Below are 22176 nucleotides of genomic sequence, written 5' to 3' on the forward strand. Positions count from 1 at the left end.
GACGTCAGCGGTTTTTGAGTGCTCCTGTCTTGAATCTTCAGTTTCAGCGTGCTACAAATCTAAGGATTTCATCCCAGACAATGAGAAACAGACTCCATGCCTCTAATTTACGAGCTAGAAGACCAGCAGTCCGACCAATTTTATCCAGAGGTCATCGACAATCCAGACATCAATGGGCCACTCATCATTTGAATTGGCAATTACGTCATTGGAGAAATGTTATGTTCACAGATGAGTCTAGGTTTTGTGTTGACTTCCATGACGGTAGGAGGAGGGTATGGAGAACCCAAGGAGAGCGCTATGCAGACTGCTGTGTTGTCCAGCATGATCGCTTTGGTGGTGGGTCAGTGATGGTTTGGGCAGGGATCAGTGTTGACTTCCATACAGACCTCTACATCATAGACAATGGATCTTTAACAGCTGTTCGATACAGGGACGAGATTCTACACCCTATAGTAAGGCCCATTGCAGGAGTTGTTGGCCATGATTTTATTCTGATGGATGATAATGCTCGTCCTCACCGTGCTCGTGTGGTCAACGACTATCTTCAACGTGAAGCAATCGTTCGCATGGACTGGCCAAGTCGTTCTCCTGATCTGAACCCTATCGAGCATGCTTGGGACACCTTGCAACGCCGGGTTTCAGCTCGACCTAATCCGCCACAGAACCGCCAACAGCTTATGATTGCTCTGCAAGAGGAATGGCAGCGCATCCCACAGATCAGCCACCGACGACTAATAAGGAGCATGTGCAGACGTTGCAGGGCAGTTATTGATGTCAACGGAGGTCATACTGCATATTAAACTGCCAATTGCAGTTTGATGAGTTTTCCTTGTCTACATGATTAACTTGCTCTACTTCCTCTTACACTTTGATTTCAAGGGTGCTGTTACTCAGGGTTATCTGCTCTTGGTAGCAATTACCACAAATTAATTTGTTTTGTGTAATTAAAGACTAAAATGAATGTTCTGTCATTAAAATTTAAAATATAATCATATTATTATTTGTATGTAAAACTGCACTGTTTCAAGTTTATGATCCTTAACTTATTTTGATCAGTATATTTCTGGTTCTCTGCGAGTTTCCTGCTCTGAAAAAATAATGTTGCCAGCTCCAAGGATAAAGAAGTCGAACTCACACGTAATCCATTTCCGGGGTCCTGATCAAATTAAGTCATCGGTGACGTCAGTCTAGTTAGAAATACACTGTATCGAAGCTAGTGTTCGCCTTTACATCTTTTCATTAGCAGCTATATGTTTTCATAAAAATCATTCAAAACATTACCGAAAAAATGTCTTGATGTATTTTCTTCTTGTTTTACTTTTATACGCTTTGTGCAATATCGACATTTAGGGTCAGTTTAACCGTAAGGGAGCTACATTGATACTACTGTTATGGACATTTGAATTGAAACTTGATTCTCAGTAAAGAACCAACCTTAACATTGTTTCTATTCTGTTCCCATACTCATTTGTTTGTCGCAGAGATACATAATATATGACATCAGCCAGTATGTGGTCCCAATGGTCGTTTTTGATACTATATATAGTTGTTTTACAATGATTAGATAAGAACAATAATTTCCATAAATACGAAATCTGCATTGGTAAGAAACAGCTGAAAAGGGTTACTACGATGATAACACTGCCTCACTTAGTCATGACACTTGAAATCTAATTGATAAACGAAGATAACACCTGCAGAAAATGCCTTTTGAAAGTGCATCCAGCATGGAGTCCTGCCTTAGCCTAAAATGTCTTCTTTCAATGATGAAAAACTTCTCGCAAGGCATAAATAGCAGTTCTACATAATACACAATACTAGTCGTAAATATTCGCATTGCATAACGAGTATCCGATTAACATTTCTTGGCTTTAAGGTTTGGAGAAAGGTGTTTGATAACAGCCTTGGAATGACACATTACATCAATAGCCAGTGTGTTAAGGAGTCATTTAAAGCCAAATAACATAAGAAAATGACGCAACAAAAAGACAAAAAACAATATCAAACTCAGTCTAAAAAGTGTGGAAACCTGAAGGCAATTTAACTGAACGTAAACATATTTTGTCCTGTGTTAAATGACCGTAACATGTAAACATACAGCTTATTCATCGTAGCTTTTATCAATCTTTCAGTATCTATTTTATCATTTTTTATTAATATTTCATCTTAAATCTTGAATTTAAATGATATGTATTTCATATCGAAAACAGATACATTTTTCTTCATAGCTATTTGGGAGTTTTACATCCTGATCTTGGAAGATCTTTCAACCAAAACTTAATGTTTGAATATATTCGTTTATAGTTTTCAGAATGGTGAATATGTTTGCATAAAGAACACCATGTTGACATTACATTTGGATTAATGGTATAATATTTAGTCCATGAAAAAAAATCAGATGCATTATCGAAAGATCTCTTCATCGCTTCCCCTAACGCATGGCCGTTTTCAAAGTCCTTGGCATCTAGGTAAGAACCGGGTGGAAGAAACAGGGAGTAATTAGACCCACCTCTTACAACTGAGACCGTAGAGGGAGATGCTGTATAGGTTTTAAATGCTTTTTCTGTAATGTAGTCAACACACAGAGAGTTTTCAAAGGCCAAGTAATATCTATAATGCTTTTGAAGAAGTTCCATACAATTGTTTTCGTTTGATCTGGCGCATCTGTAATGACCACAGCCACCGTAAACATGAATATCAGTGGAGCTTTTAAGACTCTTCATGTATTGCATTCGTTTGCTTGGGGTGTGACAGTTAGACACCATCCAGGCAGTATTTCTGTCTTTGGCTTTCCACTGTTTACGTATATTTGTTGTAGTGTTATTTCGATGAAACTGAAATCCAGAATAAAGTGATAGAACATCAGAATCCCTTCTATATGTGAACGTCCAATTAAACAAATTGCTCCACTCTGTCAAGTCATTATTATAGTGATGTGGAGATTCCATGCCATGCATTATCCAAACTTGACCACGTAACTTATTTGGTGGTTTGGTTTTCCCTATTCTGGGTCCATGAAAAACGACGAAATTTGCCGAGTCTAGCTTTGATCCAGATATCATTTTGCATGGGTATTCACAATTATTGAATACACTTTCATGCACCCATTCAGGTTTATTGAAATAAAGAACATTAATCTCTTTAGGAGAAACTTTTTCCTGAAACATAGGTTGGTCTGGCTTGTCAAAGTAAGGAAACATCACCTCGGATTTCAACACGATTACGTTAAAAACTAGCATCCCGATGCCAATCGCCACTACCAGGATTCCCCCGCATATATATCTGGGTGGTCCGCTGAAAAAGAAGATAAAAGAAAAAATTAGAATACATTTCAGTACAAAACGATGTTAATATGATAATTTAAGATCAATCGGGGACCAAAGAAGTTTTATTTTACAACAATTGCGAAACAAGTTTTATCCACTTACATTAATCACTGTTATAAGCCCGAATGGAAGCACACGACTTTTACTGATGAAGGAAACCTGAGTACCATGGGGAAAACCCACATGGTCGGGCATATTAACTTATGCGTTTTCACATTAAGTCAGGGAATCGAATCCGGACGCCTTGGTGTGTGTGTTATCACTGTGCCACCCAACCACCTCGTCAGGCTGAGAGCAGTGTTGTTTGAAAGCAAGGAACGAGTACCATTGGGTACCAGTGGTCTCAGAACATCAATCACTTGTCCCTCTGCTGACTTTGCATTGATGAAGAAAAACGAAAATTTGCTTCTGCTGTATCTAACTCTAAATTTGTATTGAAAGGTGCTATTCACTTGTAGGTCCTGTAATGTCTTCGATAATGCATGTGCAATGCTGGCGGACTATATATCCCCGAGGTTTGCCATAACTTGCATGCTTTGTTTTGATTCATGCGCATATACTTGGCGTTCCTCTATAAATTATCAGAAATATAAAAATCCCGAAGATTGTTTTAATTACACGGCTCATGCACCTCCTGATCAAGACTGACTTTTTTTTCGATTACTTTGAATTTTCCTCAGTCGTCTCCCAGGCTTCATTGACGAGACCTAGAAGGACGAACCAGATGTACGATGCAATTTAATTTAATTTTTGCCTCTTCTGTACCTAAATCCCTAATTCGCACAAGTTAGAATTTCAGAAGAGGCTTGTGAAGATAATTGTAAAACTTACCCATGCTATTGTGGAAATAGAACACCTCAATTTGCCATTTAAATAAAAACCATCAATGGAATTTATTTTGCCTGAATTTTGTATGTATCTAGTTAGATCGATTTACAAATGTTTGCGTGGCCCTGATTGGGTCACAAACAGGTTTGCGTTGTTTTCAGTTGAACAGAGTGAAAAAAATTGTGTAAATTATAAAATCAACAGATATAAGCTTAATGAAGTTATAGCACTGAAACACCAGCAGAAATTGCAGTGAACAGCATACACGTATTTTCCCAATATTCTGCATAAAATCTTTGATACGGTGATCCTTAATTTAACTTATTCGAATGGCACGGTGCAGAATATATTCTTTACGTTCTGTAAAATAATTATGTTTCACATTTTTGGGTTTGTACACTTCCCCCCAATGGTTTCTGACATTTTTTTCTATCGATCTCGACCTTTTTTAGTTTCCCCCTTCGGCAATATTGGATCCTAGTATCGCTGACGAATATTCTTAATTATATAAGTGTTTTTGCCTGTTTTTATTTAAGAAATTACTTTGAACTACTTTAATGGAAAATAAAGCTCTCATAACAAGGGAACGAAGGCGTTTCAGTTTCAAATTGGGCATGGTTGTGTGCAGCGTTGATAAATCAAATGTTCTAACGGTAGAAAAGTTTTTTAAGAGGATGTTGAAGATTAGTCAAAAGCTCTTTTAAGTTCTTCAAAATCAACATACTATTAATTCCATTTCTTGAGTAAACGGTGTCATTATAAGACTATAACCCAGATTGGCTAGTACTAAGAATAGTGGTTAGTAGCTTTGATAATGACATGGTTAACAGCTGGACGATCCAGCAATAAAATGTTTTTATACGGATTCTCTTAAAGTTTAGGAATCTAATATAAACGAGGTAGGTCAGTATCCTTATCATTAATTGGCAAATTAAATTATTGCAATACCGAAGTCAGTATTTCGTCTTTGGAAATATTGCATAATGTATAGGTGGAGTTTGCTATGTTCTTTTTGTATACAGGAAATATAACGTTTGCAGAGAAGCATCAAGTTATTGGACATCTAGTCTGTAAGAATGATGGACCGATTGGATTTAACCAATTAACCAATAACTAATTGGATAAGAGTGGTCTGGAAGCTTGAAATGTTGATATAAACACAGAACTATCGTATTTCTATTCAGTAAGTAATATATTACAGGTTTTGCAATCTTGTCTGATTGACTAATCAATCAGCGAGCTTAATTTTGCATGGTTGTAATTTTGATGCAGGATCCTTATTTTTGAAATCAAATCTAAATTTGTTCAATGGTTTTCAATGGTAAATGAATAAATTATACTGTAAAATGTACTTTTCCTATATATACTATAGTAAACTGTATCTCAATCCCATAGGGAAATGCGAGACCCTGAGATAATAGAATTCACAATTTAAAAAAAAAAATTATTCCCTGCCATCCATAAAAAGAATTTGTTTATACAATATCTGTGTGTTTAGAGGATGTTTCAAAACTGAGTCATTTGATCCCGGATGATCAGTCAGCAATATGCGCATGCCAACAAGCTGTCACCTTGCACTAGTAATTTTATCAAAATTTGAAATATGTATGTATATATAAAGATAAACAAATTATACTTTTCCTTAATGAATTTTAAATTTGTCCTCTGAAGACCATTCATCTAAGATTGTTCAGCATTTGAGTCAATCTGACACTTTTTGGCCCCGTCCCTAAGGCTGCGAGGAGGGAGATAAGTAATTAACTTCTTCGTTTAATATTATTGCTTTGGAAAGATTCCGCATAATTTCACTGAAATTGGTTAAGGTGTTTTGGGAAGAAGTCGAAAATATTGGAAGTTTACGAACACACAATGCTTGAAGAAAGGCGATCGCAAAAGACTACCATGAGACAATGTCTCGAACGACCTAAAAAGGTACAACACAAAATCAAGAAACAAGTAAGGTCATTTAAGGACATCCCCTCCAATTTTGTGTGTGAGGTAGGGGTGCCATTAGGACATTCCACGCGATCACATACTGAGAATGAGTGTAGTACCTTAAAGCGCTCTTACCAGAGACCTTATAGAAGAGTTGGTGTTTTTTGTGCGCCGGAAGTGCATTTTTGTTAACAACTTTTGTTTAAGAAATAGAAAGTAAATAGAAATTTAGTATGAAGCCATACATTAAGTTGGTTATAATAGATTGGTATATTTTGGAGATATGTATACACTGTCCTCATATAACTCAGATCAACTTATCAATCAATACAGTGGATCTAGAAGGTCAAGGACATGCTGGGCCTGGGTAGTCCTTTGTTTGGAGCTCCGACAAAAAAGTGAATTTACTACATATTCTTAAAACAATTTCAATCCTTTTTTTGGATGGCATACAATATAAGTGGACAGTGGACCAGTCTGTAACATCTGACTTTTGAAATTCAAAAGGAAAATGTGTAATTTGGCATCTGGAGTTAGGACAATGGCCTAGGACCCTACATAGTGACTACTGTTAACGGCTCACTATATACTATACACACTTACCTGGATTATCTATAGACTATATCTGTGACTTATATATATGGACTCTTGGTTCTGAAGAAATCATGGCTGGTAGAAAACAAAGCACGGGAGGTCCTGGAGTTAAGACTAGGGGGTCTGACAAGAATATTGAGGAGAGGCTTGATGAGATCTCCGCCATGCTATCTACTCTCATTACAAAAAGTGAGTTTGACTCCAAGATCAAGATACTCAAGGAAAGCATCGGAGAGGAAAACAAGGAGTTAGTGGTGGAATTAAAAGGTAGAGTTTTTGAACTGGAAATGGAAAACAAAAATCTTCGTCAGACCATTGGTGACTTGGAAACACAAGTCAGTGAATTACAGTATGTAAAGGAGGGTATGGAGGCACGTTACAACGACTTGGAACAACACGGTCAAAAAAATTCACTCCGCATTCATGGTCTCAAAGACAAGTCTGCATCCTAATCTGTAGAGGAATGTGTGGACAAAATCGTGAATTTTGTGTCTACAAAACTGGATGTTCAGATCACTAGTGGTGATATTGACATCGCTCACCGTCTTGGGAAACACACTACAGATAGACCCAGGAATGTCATCGTTAAATTTAACCACAGACGGAAGAGAAATGAAATCATCAAAGCCCGGACTAAGTTGAAGAAGACTGGCTACACCATCTTCGAAGATCTCACCAAGATCAACCAGCAGATCCTCACAGACGCCTACAAACTCAAAAGTGTGAAAAACTCATATATCGTGGACGGTAAGATCTTTGTTATTCTGACTGATGGGAGAAGAAGGAGGCTTTCTTATGGCATGCCACTCACGGACACCTTTCTGAGGGAAGATTCCAATTTTGGATGACTATATATGCATGTACATGTATATAGACTGCAATATCGGTGACGGACTGGGCACTTCAATGCCACCAGGAATTTTCCCTGGTTTTACCGATTTTGTGACAGTTTGTATGTAGGTATGAATGTTTCTTTACTTTGAGTGGTTCGTGTTGTGAAATATGGGACCTATTATTCTGACGATTGGTAAGTCTTTATAATAACATAAATAGAGTAAAGTTTTTAGGCCTACAAATCTATATTAATTAATTTCGGCGTACACATACAGAGCCGGGGGAATTGCATTGACTGTTATGTGGGGTGTTTCTAGCTACTTCCAGTGCCCTTTTCCCTTCTCTGTTTGTACGCATTCATCATCAGTAACGAACATAATATTTGTTTGGAATTATTGTAAAAAATCTGGGGGGGGGGGGGGGGGGGGTTTCCGGAAAATTCTTACAGTCTGTCGGACTCATTAGTTGTTAAACTTCTACTTCCGGTATTTACTTCCTGTTGTAGTAAAGCTGCAAGAATGGGTACGATAACAGTGTGTAATCTACCTGATATGAGAAAGTATGTCTGTTGACAGTAGTCATTACATGATGATCATGTTCAAAGTATTTTTTAATTTCTCTTTCTTTCTTTTCTTGTTGTCTATTTCAGTATCTGCTCTGTTTCTTTTCGTCTCCGGGATGGATCAACTAAACTTGTTCTTGAGACATAGCTACGCCTATGGCTGAAATAGAATTTTTATCGGCAAATAGTCAAGGTCTTGGGGATAAGAATAAACGCAAGGATGTTTTCTCTTATCTGAGATCTACAAACAGTAATATTCTTTGTTTACAAGACACACATTTTACTACAGAACTGGAAAATATAATAAGAAGTGAATGGGGTTTTCAATGTTACTTTAATTCTTTTGAATCTAATGCAAGAGGGGTGGCCGTTCTTTTTTAAAATAATTTTGAATTTAAGGTACATAAAGAGAAGAAAGATAATACTGGGAATTTTTTAGCTTTAGATATAGAGATAGAATCTTTAAGAATCACTCTCATCAACTTATATGGCCCAAATAATGATGACCCCGAGTTTTACAATATTGTTACTGAAACGGTTGAAGACTTTGCAAATAAATATGTCATTATTTGTGGTGATTTTAATTTGGTCCTTGATCCTAAATCTGATTATGATAAAAATGATAAGAATCTCAATAATCCTAAAGCCAGAGATAAGGTTTTAGAAATCATTGATAATTTTGGTCTGGTAGATATTTTTAGAGAGCAACATGAAGATATGAGGAGGTACACATGGAGGAAAAGCAATCCACTTAAGCAAGCTGGACTAGACTTCTTTCTAATCTCAGAGAATCTTTTATCTAGTACTAACAAAGCAAATATAGAATCTGGCTATCGTTCTGATCATTCTTTCCCAACAATATCCTTAAAACTCGATGAATTTATAGCTGGTAAGGGCATTTGGAAATTTAATAATAGTCTACTACAAGATCTTGAATACCTTAATATTGTGAAAGCTTGTATATTTGAGACAAAGGCCCAGTATTGTCTCCCAGTTTATAATATTAACAATTTAAGTAGTATTTCAGATGATGACATTTTGTTTACAATAGATAATCAATTATTTCTTGAAACTTTATTAATGAATATAAGAGGTAAAACTATATCCTACTCATCACACAAGAAAAAACAACAAAATATCAGAGAGGACATCCTTAGGAAAAGAAATTCAGGCTACGGAAGAGCAAGATGTAACAAATATTGCGGAGTTGGAAGTTAAAAAAAGAGAATTACAGTCAATTAGGGAAAAGAAAATCAAAGGCAGCATAATTAGATCACGTGCAAGGTGGATTGAAGAGGGAGAAAAGCCTACAAGTTATTTTTTTAATCTAGAAAGTAGAAACTTCACTATTAAAGTTATACCTAAATTACAATTAGAGGATGTAAATATTTTAACAAATCAGGACAATATTTTGAAAGAAGTTTATAAATTCTATGAAAACTTTATGATTCAAATGATGATTTAGATGATATTAACCTGAATGATCTTTCAGAACCATACAATATCAATAAAATTAGTCCATGTGATTCTGAAAAGCTTGATGGTCCTATCACACTCCAAGAAGCCAGTGAACCTCTGAAAGGTATGAAAAATAACAAAAGTCCAGGAATAGATGGCTTTACTGCTGAATTCTTCAAATGTTTTTGGAAACATGTAGGGAACTTCGTTGTCAGATCTATTAATCTAGGATATATAAATGGTTGTCTATCTATTTCTCAAAGGCGTGGCATTATTTCATGTATACCAAAGATATTTTATAAAAAATTGGAGACCCATTTCATTACTTAATGTTGTATATAAAATTGCTTCTGGCACCATTGCACACAGAATAAAAAATGTTTTAAACAAAATAATTGACAAGGATCAAACAGGCTTTTTAGCAGGACGTTATATAGGGGAAACACTAGACTTGTTTATGATGTTATGCAGTATACAGAAGAAAATGATATCCCAGGTATGTTTTTAATGATTGATTTCGAAAAAGCATTCGATTCTGTGTCGTGGGAATTTATTGAAAGGGCTTTTAATTTTTTTGGTTTTGGAAATGGTTTAATCTCTTGGGTCAAAACATTACATAACAAAGCTAGTGCTACAATTAATCAGGGTGGGAATCTGTCTTCTTTTTTTTTAAATAAAAAGGGGCTGTTGACAAGGGGACCCAATCGCCCCTTATATCTTTATTTTGTGTGCAGAAATATTGGCAATTAAACTAAGAAATAATGAGAAAATTAAGAGTATTGATGTTGATGGTTGTCCTATACTTCTGTCACAGTATGCAGATGACACTTCACTGGCACCTGATGGGTCAGAAAGGTCACTGAGGGAATCGATTACAGAGTTTAACTTTTATGCAAATATATCAGGATTGAAAATTAATATCTCGAAAACTCAAGTGGTGTGGGTTGGGTGCAAAAAATTCAGCACAGACCAATTTCTTCCTGAACTTAATTTACAATGGGGTAGGGATCACTTCACTCTTCTTGGAATTGAATTTCATGCTAACTTACATCGGATACCTGAACTTAACTTTGACAAAAAACTTATAAAACTTAAATCACTAATTAATTCCTGGAAAAGACGATTATTAACCCCAATTGGTAAAATTAATGTAATTAAATCACTTTTAGTTTCACAATATAACCATCTATTTATCTCACTGCCAAACCCTGATGACAAGTTTCTCTCTAAATTAAACTCATTGCTATACGAATTTCTTTGGAACAGTAAAACAGATAAAGTAAGAAGAGATGTTGTTACCCAGGATTACATTGATGGTGGTTTAAAAATGGTTAATGTTAGAGTCTTTATAGATTCTCTGAAGCTGGGGTGGGTCAGAAGACTTTTTCAATCAACTTCGAAGTGGCAAGTAATTTTAAAAACATATTTAAACTTAGACCTTATGGCTAATTGTGGTATTGATTACATACAACGCTGTCAAAATAAATGTAAAAATATGTTCTGGTCTGATGTTTTTAAAGCGTATAAAAAATTACACTATGCTAATAACTAAAGAATAGACAAAAATGAAGTTTTCCTGAAAACCTCTATATGGTTCAACAATCGAATAACTGTTGACAAGAAATCAATTTTTATTAAAGACTGGTTTAGAAAGGGCGTCGTTGTTGTGAATGATCTAATAAAAGATATTAATTCTGGAATACTCCATACTTTTTAGGAATTCACTCATACATACCATATACAAACTTATTTCCTTCAGTATCATAGTGTTCTAAAGGCTGTGAAGCATTTTAACCCTGAGCCAGAGTTTCCTAAAATAAAATTAGAATATTCTTTTATCTCCTTGAACTTGGAACCTTTCTTTAAACAGCTCAAAGGTTCAAAATATTTCTATAGCATTTTAATAATGAGCAAGGTTATTCCTTCAGGTCAGAAAGAATGGAATGAACCCACCATGGCACCAAATTTTTAAGTTACCCTTTCTGATAACAATAAATACAAAGTTCCAATGGTTCCAGTTTAGAATTAATCATCACATTCTTACAACTAATTCTTTTCTTTTTAAAACTCGCTTAGCTATATCGCCACTATGTATTCTTTGCAACTCTGAGATTGATACTATTAACTCATATTTTATGGGAATGCAATGAGGTTCAAAATCTTCTTAGTAGCTTGGAAGTTCTATTAGAAGCACTTATCCCATTTAATTTCAATAAAGAATCCTACTTATTTGGTTTCTTAACACAAAAATTGAATAATAAAATTGATAATGAAATACTAATTGTTATTAAGCATTATATATATAAAATATGCTGTTTTGATAACTCATAATATTAACGCCTTAGTAAACACAATCAAAGATTATTACAATGTACAAAGATTTATTGCAATAAGCAAGGGAGATAACTCCAAGGAAAAGTTTGATAAATATTGAAAAAAATGGGAAAAACTTATTGTATTATAAATTATTTTAAATGTAGAAGGTATGTTTGTCTTCTGATTATGGCTGAAGTATGAACGCAAGGTGATACATTTTTGACACAATGGGTATGTAAAAGGTACATTCACTATTCTCCTATAGATCAATATATATGTTTTATTAATAACCCAATACTGTTCAGAGGATGCATGATCTCATACCAAGTACATACATTATTGTTTTAATCAGCACTAGTGGTGGTTTGTGTTGTATGTGTGACATTTGGCTACTACAAATGTGTATGTACATGTAAGCTGTATGTGTGGTTAGTATCATATGTATGGCGTATTCAAAACCAGTGTGCACTTGGGTTGTCTGTTGGTATGTGTGTGGTGAAAAATGAATTATCTGCTTTGTGTGAAGAACATGAAGTCAACAAATTTGCTGTAGTTTGAAGATTTATGATGATAAAACTGAATAGAAAAAAAATAAAATATAAAAAAAGAACAATACAGTGGATCTATCGACTTAATTTGTAATAATCATATACGGTGTCAATGTTTCTATTGTGACAAAAGGCATGAGTCGACATGCTACTTGGAATCATTTGACTTACACTCTACTATCCATTACAATACATTAAAAAAAAAATAAAAATAGATCATTTACCTGGACACCGGCACGTGTACGAACACTACAATAAATATCAGCATTCACTCACGCATGCATTTCGTACATTATTCACACAACATAATCAGAAGTTGGTGACAATATGATCCGCTACGGAGTATGTGAAAAGCACGACGAGGCCTTAACGAGATTTCTAAATATCTATATCCACCACAAAAACATTCATGTTGATCCTGTTGATAAATCGGTTATCAATACTTGTGTTATATAGCTATAATGAATTTACCTCATGTTGGTAGAAACAAATGGTAGATTGATCGATTCCACACCTAATACAGATCTGTACATTCAAACCGTAAAATAATTATTCAACAAGGACAGCTTACCCGTATGAGACATATCATTCATCCGGAACCCATAAGCTCGGTTCGCCAGACATCATTAAATGTTTATCTATACAGTACAGTTTTAAATCGCCTTAGGTGTAGTGTTAATGTGATCGCGCGTTCCTACATTTTTAGCCCACCATCATTAGATGGTGGGGTATTCAAATCGCCCTGCGTCCGTGGTCAGTCCGTCCGTCCGTAAACAATTCTTGTTACCGCTATTTCTGGGAAAGTACTGGATGGATCTTTCTCAAATTTCATATGCAGGTTTCCCTTGGTCCCTAGTTGTGCATTGTACCTTTCTTGGACTGATTCAAATTCAAGATGGCCGACAGGCAGCCATCATGGATTTTGGAAGTAAAAGTTTGTTGTCTCAAATTTCATATGCAGGTTCCCCTTGGTCCCTAGTTGTGCATTGTACCTTTTTTGGACTGATTCAAATTCAAGATGGCCGACAGGCAGCCATCTTGGATGTTGACAGTAATACAGCACAAGCATATTTTCTTCGATATTCTATCATATTGATTCAAGACCATGTCCATTATCCACCTGTAACTGACTGCTATCTAATAATACTTTGGGATCTTTTTCAAATGATATTTGCTAATAGGTGCTTGATAAAAATATCTTGTGCCATTATTGAGAACATTCAATGAAGACCAGTTCATGAACATTTACAAAACCTGTAACACAAAAAAACAAAAAAAACCCAAAAAATCTTCAAGAACTGAAAACAGATCCTCAAATGGTGGGCGCCAAGATCCCTCTGGGATCTCTTGTTACATTTTTGTCTTAGTAAGAGATAATTATGATTTATTTTCAATATGAAATAATTCAAGCTTGGTTAGACCGATTAATTTATGATAAGTACATAACAGAATGCGTATATTGATTCGGAACATTGGCTTAGGTTCCAACTCTGTCTTGGAAAGGGGTAAATTTGAATACTTTTTCATTTTTGTTGTTTTTTACAGTGAATTGAAAAAAAGTACAAAATGCCATAGTGAAAGTAGAATTAGAACTGGCTATCAATGAAAACATTGTCTTCTGTGCGCAGGATGTGCGAATCTATCTTGCTTCATATGGATTTAGAAATGTGTGGAATAGGGTTTATTTACATTGTAATTATACAAGAGTACAACTAAGCATATTTCCAAAATAAGCCAAGAATTGAACTACACCAGTTTTCCGTTTAATGTTCAACCCGTAATAATATTCAACCGTTTTTACCAAACCGATCCTTCCGCACAGTTGTTCGGTAGATACTGTAAAGTGCGTATGATGTATGCGCAATGTACGCAGTGTTTTCGTGTATTGTGCGTTACCACAGCTGTAATAATAACAATTGGGTTGCACAGTTTTAATATTTACTTAAATACATGGAAATTCATATATGTCTGTTATCATTAGATTATTCCTCATCTCATCATATACAGTCCAAACGTCAATTTCACTATATCATATACGAATTTCTTATTCCGGTAATTATAGCTATGTCTGTAATTCGGGTGTTTCAGATTATATTTGCAGAAATTGATTTGACTTTAGAAAGGGAACAAACATTTTGTTAACATGGAGCAATACTGTCGAATTCATTAGAACATCGACTGTTCGACAAGCTGGCAGATAAAATAATCTAACAATAGAAAGATGATATGTAGAGAGCGCTCGATCATTCAGTTTTGGCTCAATAACTTCTTTCAGATAGCTTCAGGTCTGCTCATTTATAAAATTCATACATCATTACTAATTTATATTGTTTATCAAAATTCAAGGAAGCCAATCCTTATTCTTCAAATTAAAAATGGTTTGGTAACTCTGCGCAGTCCTGCTATTATTTTCGCGGCTTCAAAAATATTTTAGATATTATGAACAAATTTTTTTTTGCATTCTGGTTTTTGACTTATTATTACAGACACTGAACCGTGGCGTTTTATGCGTTCGGAATCGTTTTCCGTTTGCGTTTGTGTTGAGGATCGTTTTCCGTTTGACTAATGTATCCGGGTTATCGGAATGGATATGCATGCGCAGTTATTGAACCATATGTCGGTGCGGCACATATGTTGTCTGTATTCCTGAGAGCACACGACATATTAAGATTATTACGATTTTCTATAATTTCATGTGTGCGGTTGCATGTTGTAGGTGGTTTGCTTTTAGAGTAATAGTTTTATGTTGCAGGTCACCTTTTGCCTGCATAAAAATCGCTCCTTTATTTGATATCTGTCATTTCACTAGAAACGTCAACAACAGCAATGACGCATTAACTGTCTTAGAGCTCTTTAGACACAACAACTATTCAGATTCTTGAATCGCAGGATTCAAATATCATACCAACTGGCGACTACTATATAGACTTTACCACTCTTGCAGTCCAGGTTATTCTTGAACAAACGAAATCAGATTGTATCAAATGACTAATATACAGCTATCTACATACCACCAAAAGCCATGGACTGAACTGCACAAAAGTTAGCAATTGAGAATAGTATCCGATACCGTTTGTGACTTGTTAACCACTTCTCGAAGGACACTCGGATATGAATTTTGGTGTGTCTGTCTTGTCTACCCTTGTTTAATATGAATGGATTTCGACCAGATGTCAACTATCGACATCATGCACCTGTTTCTTCGTCGTTAACTTGATAATTAGCCAATCGATAACTTTGTTAAACATTAATGAATGTCAAGAGGGTTCGGTTTGACATATGTATGCTTGTAACCCTCTAGTGTCACCTTTGTCGCCTTACGAAATAACAAATGAAAGCTTGTGGGAAACTGTGATATGTGGTGTGTAAGCTTCCCTGTGATAGTGAATTTTATGTTACATCCTTCTGTCCCCTTTAAGGTGATTCATCTCTTAACTAGAATCAATATGTAAAACACATAACAGTGCATATTATCAGTATGGTGACAGATTTAAAGAGATATCCAAATTATTAAGTATGAGCTGCCCCACTTTGAAAAGATTGACGTATCAGTGTATAAACTCCCGCTGTTAAGCATATGATGTAGTGTACTTACCGCATGTTGGTAAATATCAATGGTAAATTCAATTGTCAGCCATCCTGGATTGGAATCGTGGGTGAACTCTATGTAGCAAAGCCGGAGTATTGTACGACTCAATCGATCCGTATCATCAGTGAAACGTCACATCAGTAAGCCAGCTGTATCTTGCAACCGCAAGTCTCCACTTGTTTGTATGCATTTAAACCGTACTAGCTCTCAATGAACATTCAACAACATTCAACAAATGTTATCATTGACAGCAAGTCATATGGTAATCATTTTGTTATATTAGTTGAAATTAAAAAAAAAAAAAAACACACACAAAGAAAAAAAACGGAATCATATTCAAACCCAAATTTGATAAAACTATGGAAATTATGAACAAAAGAAAAAAATACATGTAGATTTTTGAATAGTGTAATGTTGTTCCGGAGGAGTAAGCGTTTTCTGCTTCATATTGGACACCTATCTTGAACGTTAACGCAACGTTTCCAACAGTAAATAGCAACGGCACCTATAGATATACCAATATCATTGAATACGTCAAACTCCATATCGCGTGAGGAAAATATAAGATTTCACAATGAGATCATCATGACGACATTAAAACTCATTTTCACCAACCTTTCACTCTAGATGGATGAAAGGATGTTGCTCTCCAGAAATGGAAATATACAGTAGGTAAAAAGTTGACTCTGACATGGGAGTTCATACTGTTCCCACGTCCACGGCGACTCTTTAGCGTATTCTTTAAAAGATGCACGTTTGCAATACTAGCTTTCCAGTGACGTCATGGAAGGTTTTCACCCTTTCACCATGTGTCTGACGAACATATATGAATAACTTATGGAAGGAAACATGATTAGTAACATAAATTTAAGTTCTCTCCTGTCCAGTGTGTTGGAAGATCAGACAAAGACATTGAACAGAAATATTTTGTACATTTATTAATATGAAAAAGAAGAGTATAAGGTTCGATATGCCTACTTACACTTAATAGTAGACGTTTTGCTCTTATTGGAGATATTTTGGGAGAAACGTTCTATTCAGAAAAAAGTGAATTTGTTGCCTATCCAAAAAAGTTGCTTCCTTTGGATCGTGAATTATGATCATCCTGTATATAATTATAAGATAACATAGGAATTAGAAATGGGAAGACATACTTGTTCCTACTTACGCTACATCGTCTGCTTTTGGGTGTATCCCATAATGCATTTCGCACATTTTAGGTGTGAAGGTAAAGAATACTGTCAGTATAAATTTTGATACACCAAACATCGACATAATAATGATTTTTCGTCATTATTTAATGCCTACCCGGCGTTTAGCTGGTAATGAAGACATAATTAGTGTCTAATCTAATCAGCTCTGGGTGTGGTGAGATAAGAATTTTGAGATCCTGGCGGCTTTTATACTTGCCGCTGGAACCGCATCAACCAATCCGCGTCGAACTATGACATCATATTGTGGAATCTGCCTAAAAGTAACAATTGCGAAATGAATAACCATGTTTCTTAAGAGCTTTCACGCATAATACAACAGCAAATAATTTCTAGGATCTAGGCTTTATTTATAACATAAGATATTCGATCTGAAATTATGTCTGGATCTAAGCTGATGAATATCGCCATTGTGAAAGGGTATCGTCTCTCCATATTAGAGAAATTGTCAGAATTCTACAAAAAATCGATACCGGTTTACGTCACGGTCCATCTCATGTTATTTAGACATGGATGTTACCTATACACAAACGTAGGAATGTGACATTCTGCAGCTCTGAATGTTTTAGTCAGCTTTTAGTAATATTTCACACGCGGTTACCATTTTAATCATACAAATAAAATAAATTTCAAGCCTGCCCATCAGAACACAACAGCAAGCTGGCATAAACATACCTTAAAAGTGCCTGTATAATTCCGAGACATCCTTCTCCCCGAACGAAGTTAAAGTATTCCGAAAGACTTGAAACTTCCTTTCGCGCCGGTCTACAAGCATGTTGGTAAGTTAAAATTGTATTTCTCGTTTGTAAACCCAATACAAAAGCAGATTTTGTTCTGAAAATATGGTTAGGGTTGCAGTTGTAGGATCCTCGCATATAAGGCGATTGAATCATGATGATGAGTTGATCTGTGGCACCACAGTATCCAAATTCCGGTGGAGAAGTGGTGGTGTAGTTGTAGTTCTTGGCTGCCTTGCGCACATTTAAAACAACTATTGAATTATAGTTGTTGACATGATCAATATGTTTCTAAATTTATTTTATATGAAATCTTTTTAGTGCATATTCGGATACATAAAATAATCTCTGTACCTTTTAGTTAAAAGCAGTTTAAAGTGAACTTGAATTTAGTGATTTATTGCAGCATGTTAAATTTCTGGTTAGCTTGGAACTTCATAAGTTGTCATCATAAACCAAATTTGGAATGTTTTTATATCTCTATATGGCCATTCCAACACACATTTTAAATTCTTATTTTCACCTGCAGTTTACTACTGTTAACTGGACTTCAATTGATAACTTGTGTCATGTTTAGAGTTAATTGTTTAACTCCACATTGAGCTTGATTTCTAACCAAGTATATAATCTGTAATAAGGAAACAATCTACTTAACCATCTAAATACACATTTCAGATTCTGATTTTCACCTACAATTTCTTATTATTTAGACTTTAATAATTATGCCATTAACAGTGGCATTTTAAAGTTTTTTCCCATAATTCAGATCTACATGGAGCTTGAATTCTCTCTATGTACATACCGGTATGTTATTCTGATTTTTTTTGTGTTTTTCTGTCAATTAAAACAGAATATTGGCAAAAGAGCAAAAATATTTTATTGTGAAAGTTTTCATTTATACTTGCAAAATAAGCAAGTTAATGGTATGATAAACAAAACCTTAATTAGCTTTCATTTCATTGAAGATTTATAGAATACATCATAAATCATTTATTTTATCTCATCAGTTATACAAAATGGCTGTCAGAGGGCTATTATTATTGCACGATTTCCTAATTCAAAAATCAAATTACTCTATTTTGATCCCATCATCATGGTCGTCAGTACACCAGTTACACCGATGGACAGCTGTTAGGATCCAGCTAAAACAAGTTCCAGTCTTCAGTATGATTTGCGTAGCACACAGTTGAAGTATTAAAGTATGTTGCTTGTAGGAAATATGATAAAGTCCTTGCAGATACTGTGTTGTCATATTTTATGATGTTGTCTAAATGATGTTCCTCAGGCTTCAGGGGTGTGAACATTTAGACATTTCTAGCCCATCATTAGATGGTGAGCTGCTCAAATTGCCCTTCATCTCAGATCTGTTCATCCATATACAATCCTTGCTATCATTTCTTTAAGTAATGCAGGAATATTTCTCTTACTTATATCTTTTCCTTTGGTCCGTAGTTAGGCTGTTTGAATTTTGTACTGATCAAAAAAACAAAATGGCTGAAAAGTGATCACCTTGAATTTGACAATTAATTATTGGGCCGTCTGAGACAAAGTCTCCTGGTGTCTTATTGCAATCACCTTGGCCTAGGATGAACCAAAAATGTGAATTATACAGTCCCCACCCCACAGGGTCTTTAAGGGTGGGGTCAAACTGACTCATATTTAAAAAGTCTTCTTCTCAACAACCAGGTATTGAAGAATCAAGCATTCTTCATAACTGGAAGCATCTTAAAGTGCTTACCAAAGTTGTGAATTTTATGGCCACCGGGTCATCTTCAGCATACATGAATCAAATAGAGCTTAATGTACAATTATATTTATCCCACATCCGATTCACACTAGCCTGTCATAATTCGTGTGCTGATGATCTGATAGAATGCACATATTGTGCATTTGAACAAATGCAGCATACATAAGGATTCCACAGATTATCAAAACAAAATCCTACATGTTTAAAAACTAATTTACTATATTTAAATACAGTAAACCTCGGATAAGTCGAAGTCGATGGGACCAAGTAAAATATTCGACTTATCCGATGGTTCGACTCAACAGTGTTTTTGTCTATCGTCTGTAATCGAGACATCGTATATTTAAACTGACCCTATTTTCGCCGATCGTGTCTGATAGCAAGGTGTTAATGAAAAGAACAAGACAACATCTATATTTATAATAACAATTATTTTTTTATTAAAATACAAATAAATCGTAGGTTAATGACACTTACTGTAATGATCATTGTCACAAACACGTGGATTATGCTTACAAGATTGCACAAAAGAAACACGTTACACTGGGTACTTCGTGCAAACAATACTTAAAAAAATACATGTACACATATTTTGCTCACATTTATAGCATTTGTATCGTTGAGACAAATATTCTCCATCGAAGTCTAAAAGTAAATACACAACCACAATACACAAAGTAACGAGTGTGATCGGTCAGCCGTAACGGTTACCTATATGCACAATGTAATGTTAGGGTATCGATCCACCTAATCCTTTTGTTTATACAGGTGCACAGGTAAATATCTCATTTTACCAAGAACTATGCGATCAAACAACCATTGAAATAAAACATCTCATGTTTACTTTTTGCCCGTGAGTTGTTATTTTATTTGAGTGAAAATGTCAACATTTGAGTGGAAGGGTAAAAAGGGGCTATAAATTATTGTGAAAATTTGGGATTTGTCATTCATTCCACACTCTCAATCATGAGTTCAAATGATGCAGGGTAATACCTCTTTTTATCTTAATATAAACATATGATATACACATGTACATAGTTTTCTTATTATTGTTTATTGTATTCATTTGTATTTAATAGATAAAGTACAGGAAACCATTGATAGCCTACCTCTAGAACATTGGCAGGAATACTGGTATCTTTTGCAGGGTGGTCAATACTTGACTCGTTTGCATATGTCTGTACATGCATAAAGGAATACCGTAGCTTATTAGAAATTTTCTTAAGGCTTCCCAACATAAAAAATGAAAGAAGAAATGTCCATTTTACCGTCATATATGATAGAAGTTTATTTGATTTATGTTCTTAAGATAAAAATACTTTTTAGTCAAATATCTAATAAATGAATGCGAGATGAAATTGTTTTACAGATGCAGATTCAGAGAGGTCATAAGATCACCACTTTCAAAGCATCAATGAGATGGGAATTCTGTGAACAGATGACCCATGTTAGTGGACCCACCACTGATGTTGACTTGGAGGATGATGGATGACGACCTCTTTTAACATGACAATGAGAATACTATAGAGGCAGACTTTAATGCTGCATCCTTCTTTAACATTGACGATGATGATGAATTGAAGGATTGTTGTTTAGTGATCATTGGCTGTGTTTGGGATTGGTGTAAAGTGATTTCAGAACTATGAACTGCTTATAGTTACTTAGTGCTCTATGGATTTATCGGTCTACTGTTCCATTCGTGTTAGTCGTAAGTACTATGGAACCTGTTCTGTTAAAATCTGTCGTATTATCACAAACTTTTTGTTACGTAGCTTTATATAAATAATTAAAACATTCAAAATTTGTTTTATTCTTTGTTGTTTTTATCTTTAGTCTATCATATATGACCGATGCCTCTAACTAGGTGAAGGGGGTAGTCCTATATGGCGGACCAGAGGACTTGAGAATAACACCAAGAATGGCACATTCCTGTGTATAGTATGCACCCTCTCTTTAACCTAAAAAAGTGTGCACTATACCTGGAAATTTATAGCATTCTATTTAATTTGAAACAGAATTTTGTAAGGAATTTGTGAAGTAAATGTTTCCAGAATGTGATTATTATTGGTGATTGCAAATTACCTAGGTTTCGTGGAAAATTAATCAGAAGAGCATCTTATCATTATAGTGACTACAATTATATTCAGACAATACTTAAAAATTCACATTTACCCAAAGGGTACAGATGACCTATTGCTATTGTAAATTGCCAATTGCCATGCGTAAACTTTTCCTTTAAAGTACAACTCCTGCTTAATACCTAGGCAGATTTCAACTGCATAAGGTCTGAAACATTATTTGGGGTGGGGGATAATTTCTTAAATTCTGAAATTTGATTTGACATCTGGGGTTTTTGCCCACAAAGGGAAGTTAGACAATACTTCACTTAAAAATGCTTGAGTGGATTCCATTCGAATTTTGTCTGCAATATCAGTAGGAGTTAGCAAATAATTATTAAATTTAGAAAGTTGATTCAACCCTAAGGGCC

At 35.0% G+C, this 22176-nt stretch overlaps 1 protein-coding gene across 1 annotated transcript; it reads right to left on the bottom strand.

The window, feature by feature from the left end:
• Window positions 1–2231: 2231 nt before the first annotated feature.
• On the bottom strand, window positions 2232–3242 carry LOC132564303 (glycoprotein 3-alpha-L-fucosyltransferase A-like). The gene has a single exon (XM_060228973.1). It carries the CDS (start codon window positions 3240–3242, stop codon window positions 2232–2234), a length of 1011 nt encoding a protein of 336 aa, XP_060084956.1.
• Between the last annotated feature and the right edge of the window lie 18934 nt (window positions 3243–22176).

Source organism: Ylistrum balloti, unplaced genomic scaffold, assembly GCF_031769215.1.
Source record: "Ylistrum balloti isolate Yb309-2 unplaced genomic scaffold, AGI_CSIRO_Ybal_v1 Utg372154, whole genome shotgun sequence".
NCBI classification, from domain to species: Eukaryota; Metazoa; Mollusca; class Bivalvia; order Pectinida; family Pectinidae; genus Ylistrum; species Ylistrum balloti.

Coding starts and splice junctions, on each gene's coding strand:
- LOC132564303 (XM_060228973.1), bottom strand. CDS start 3,242: ATGCTAGTTTTTAACGTAATCGTGTTGAAATCCGAGGTGATGTTTCCT.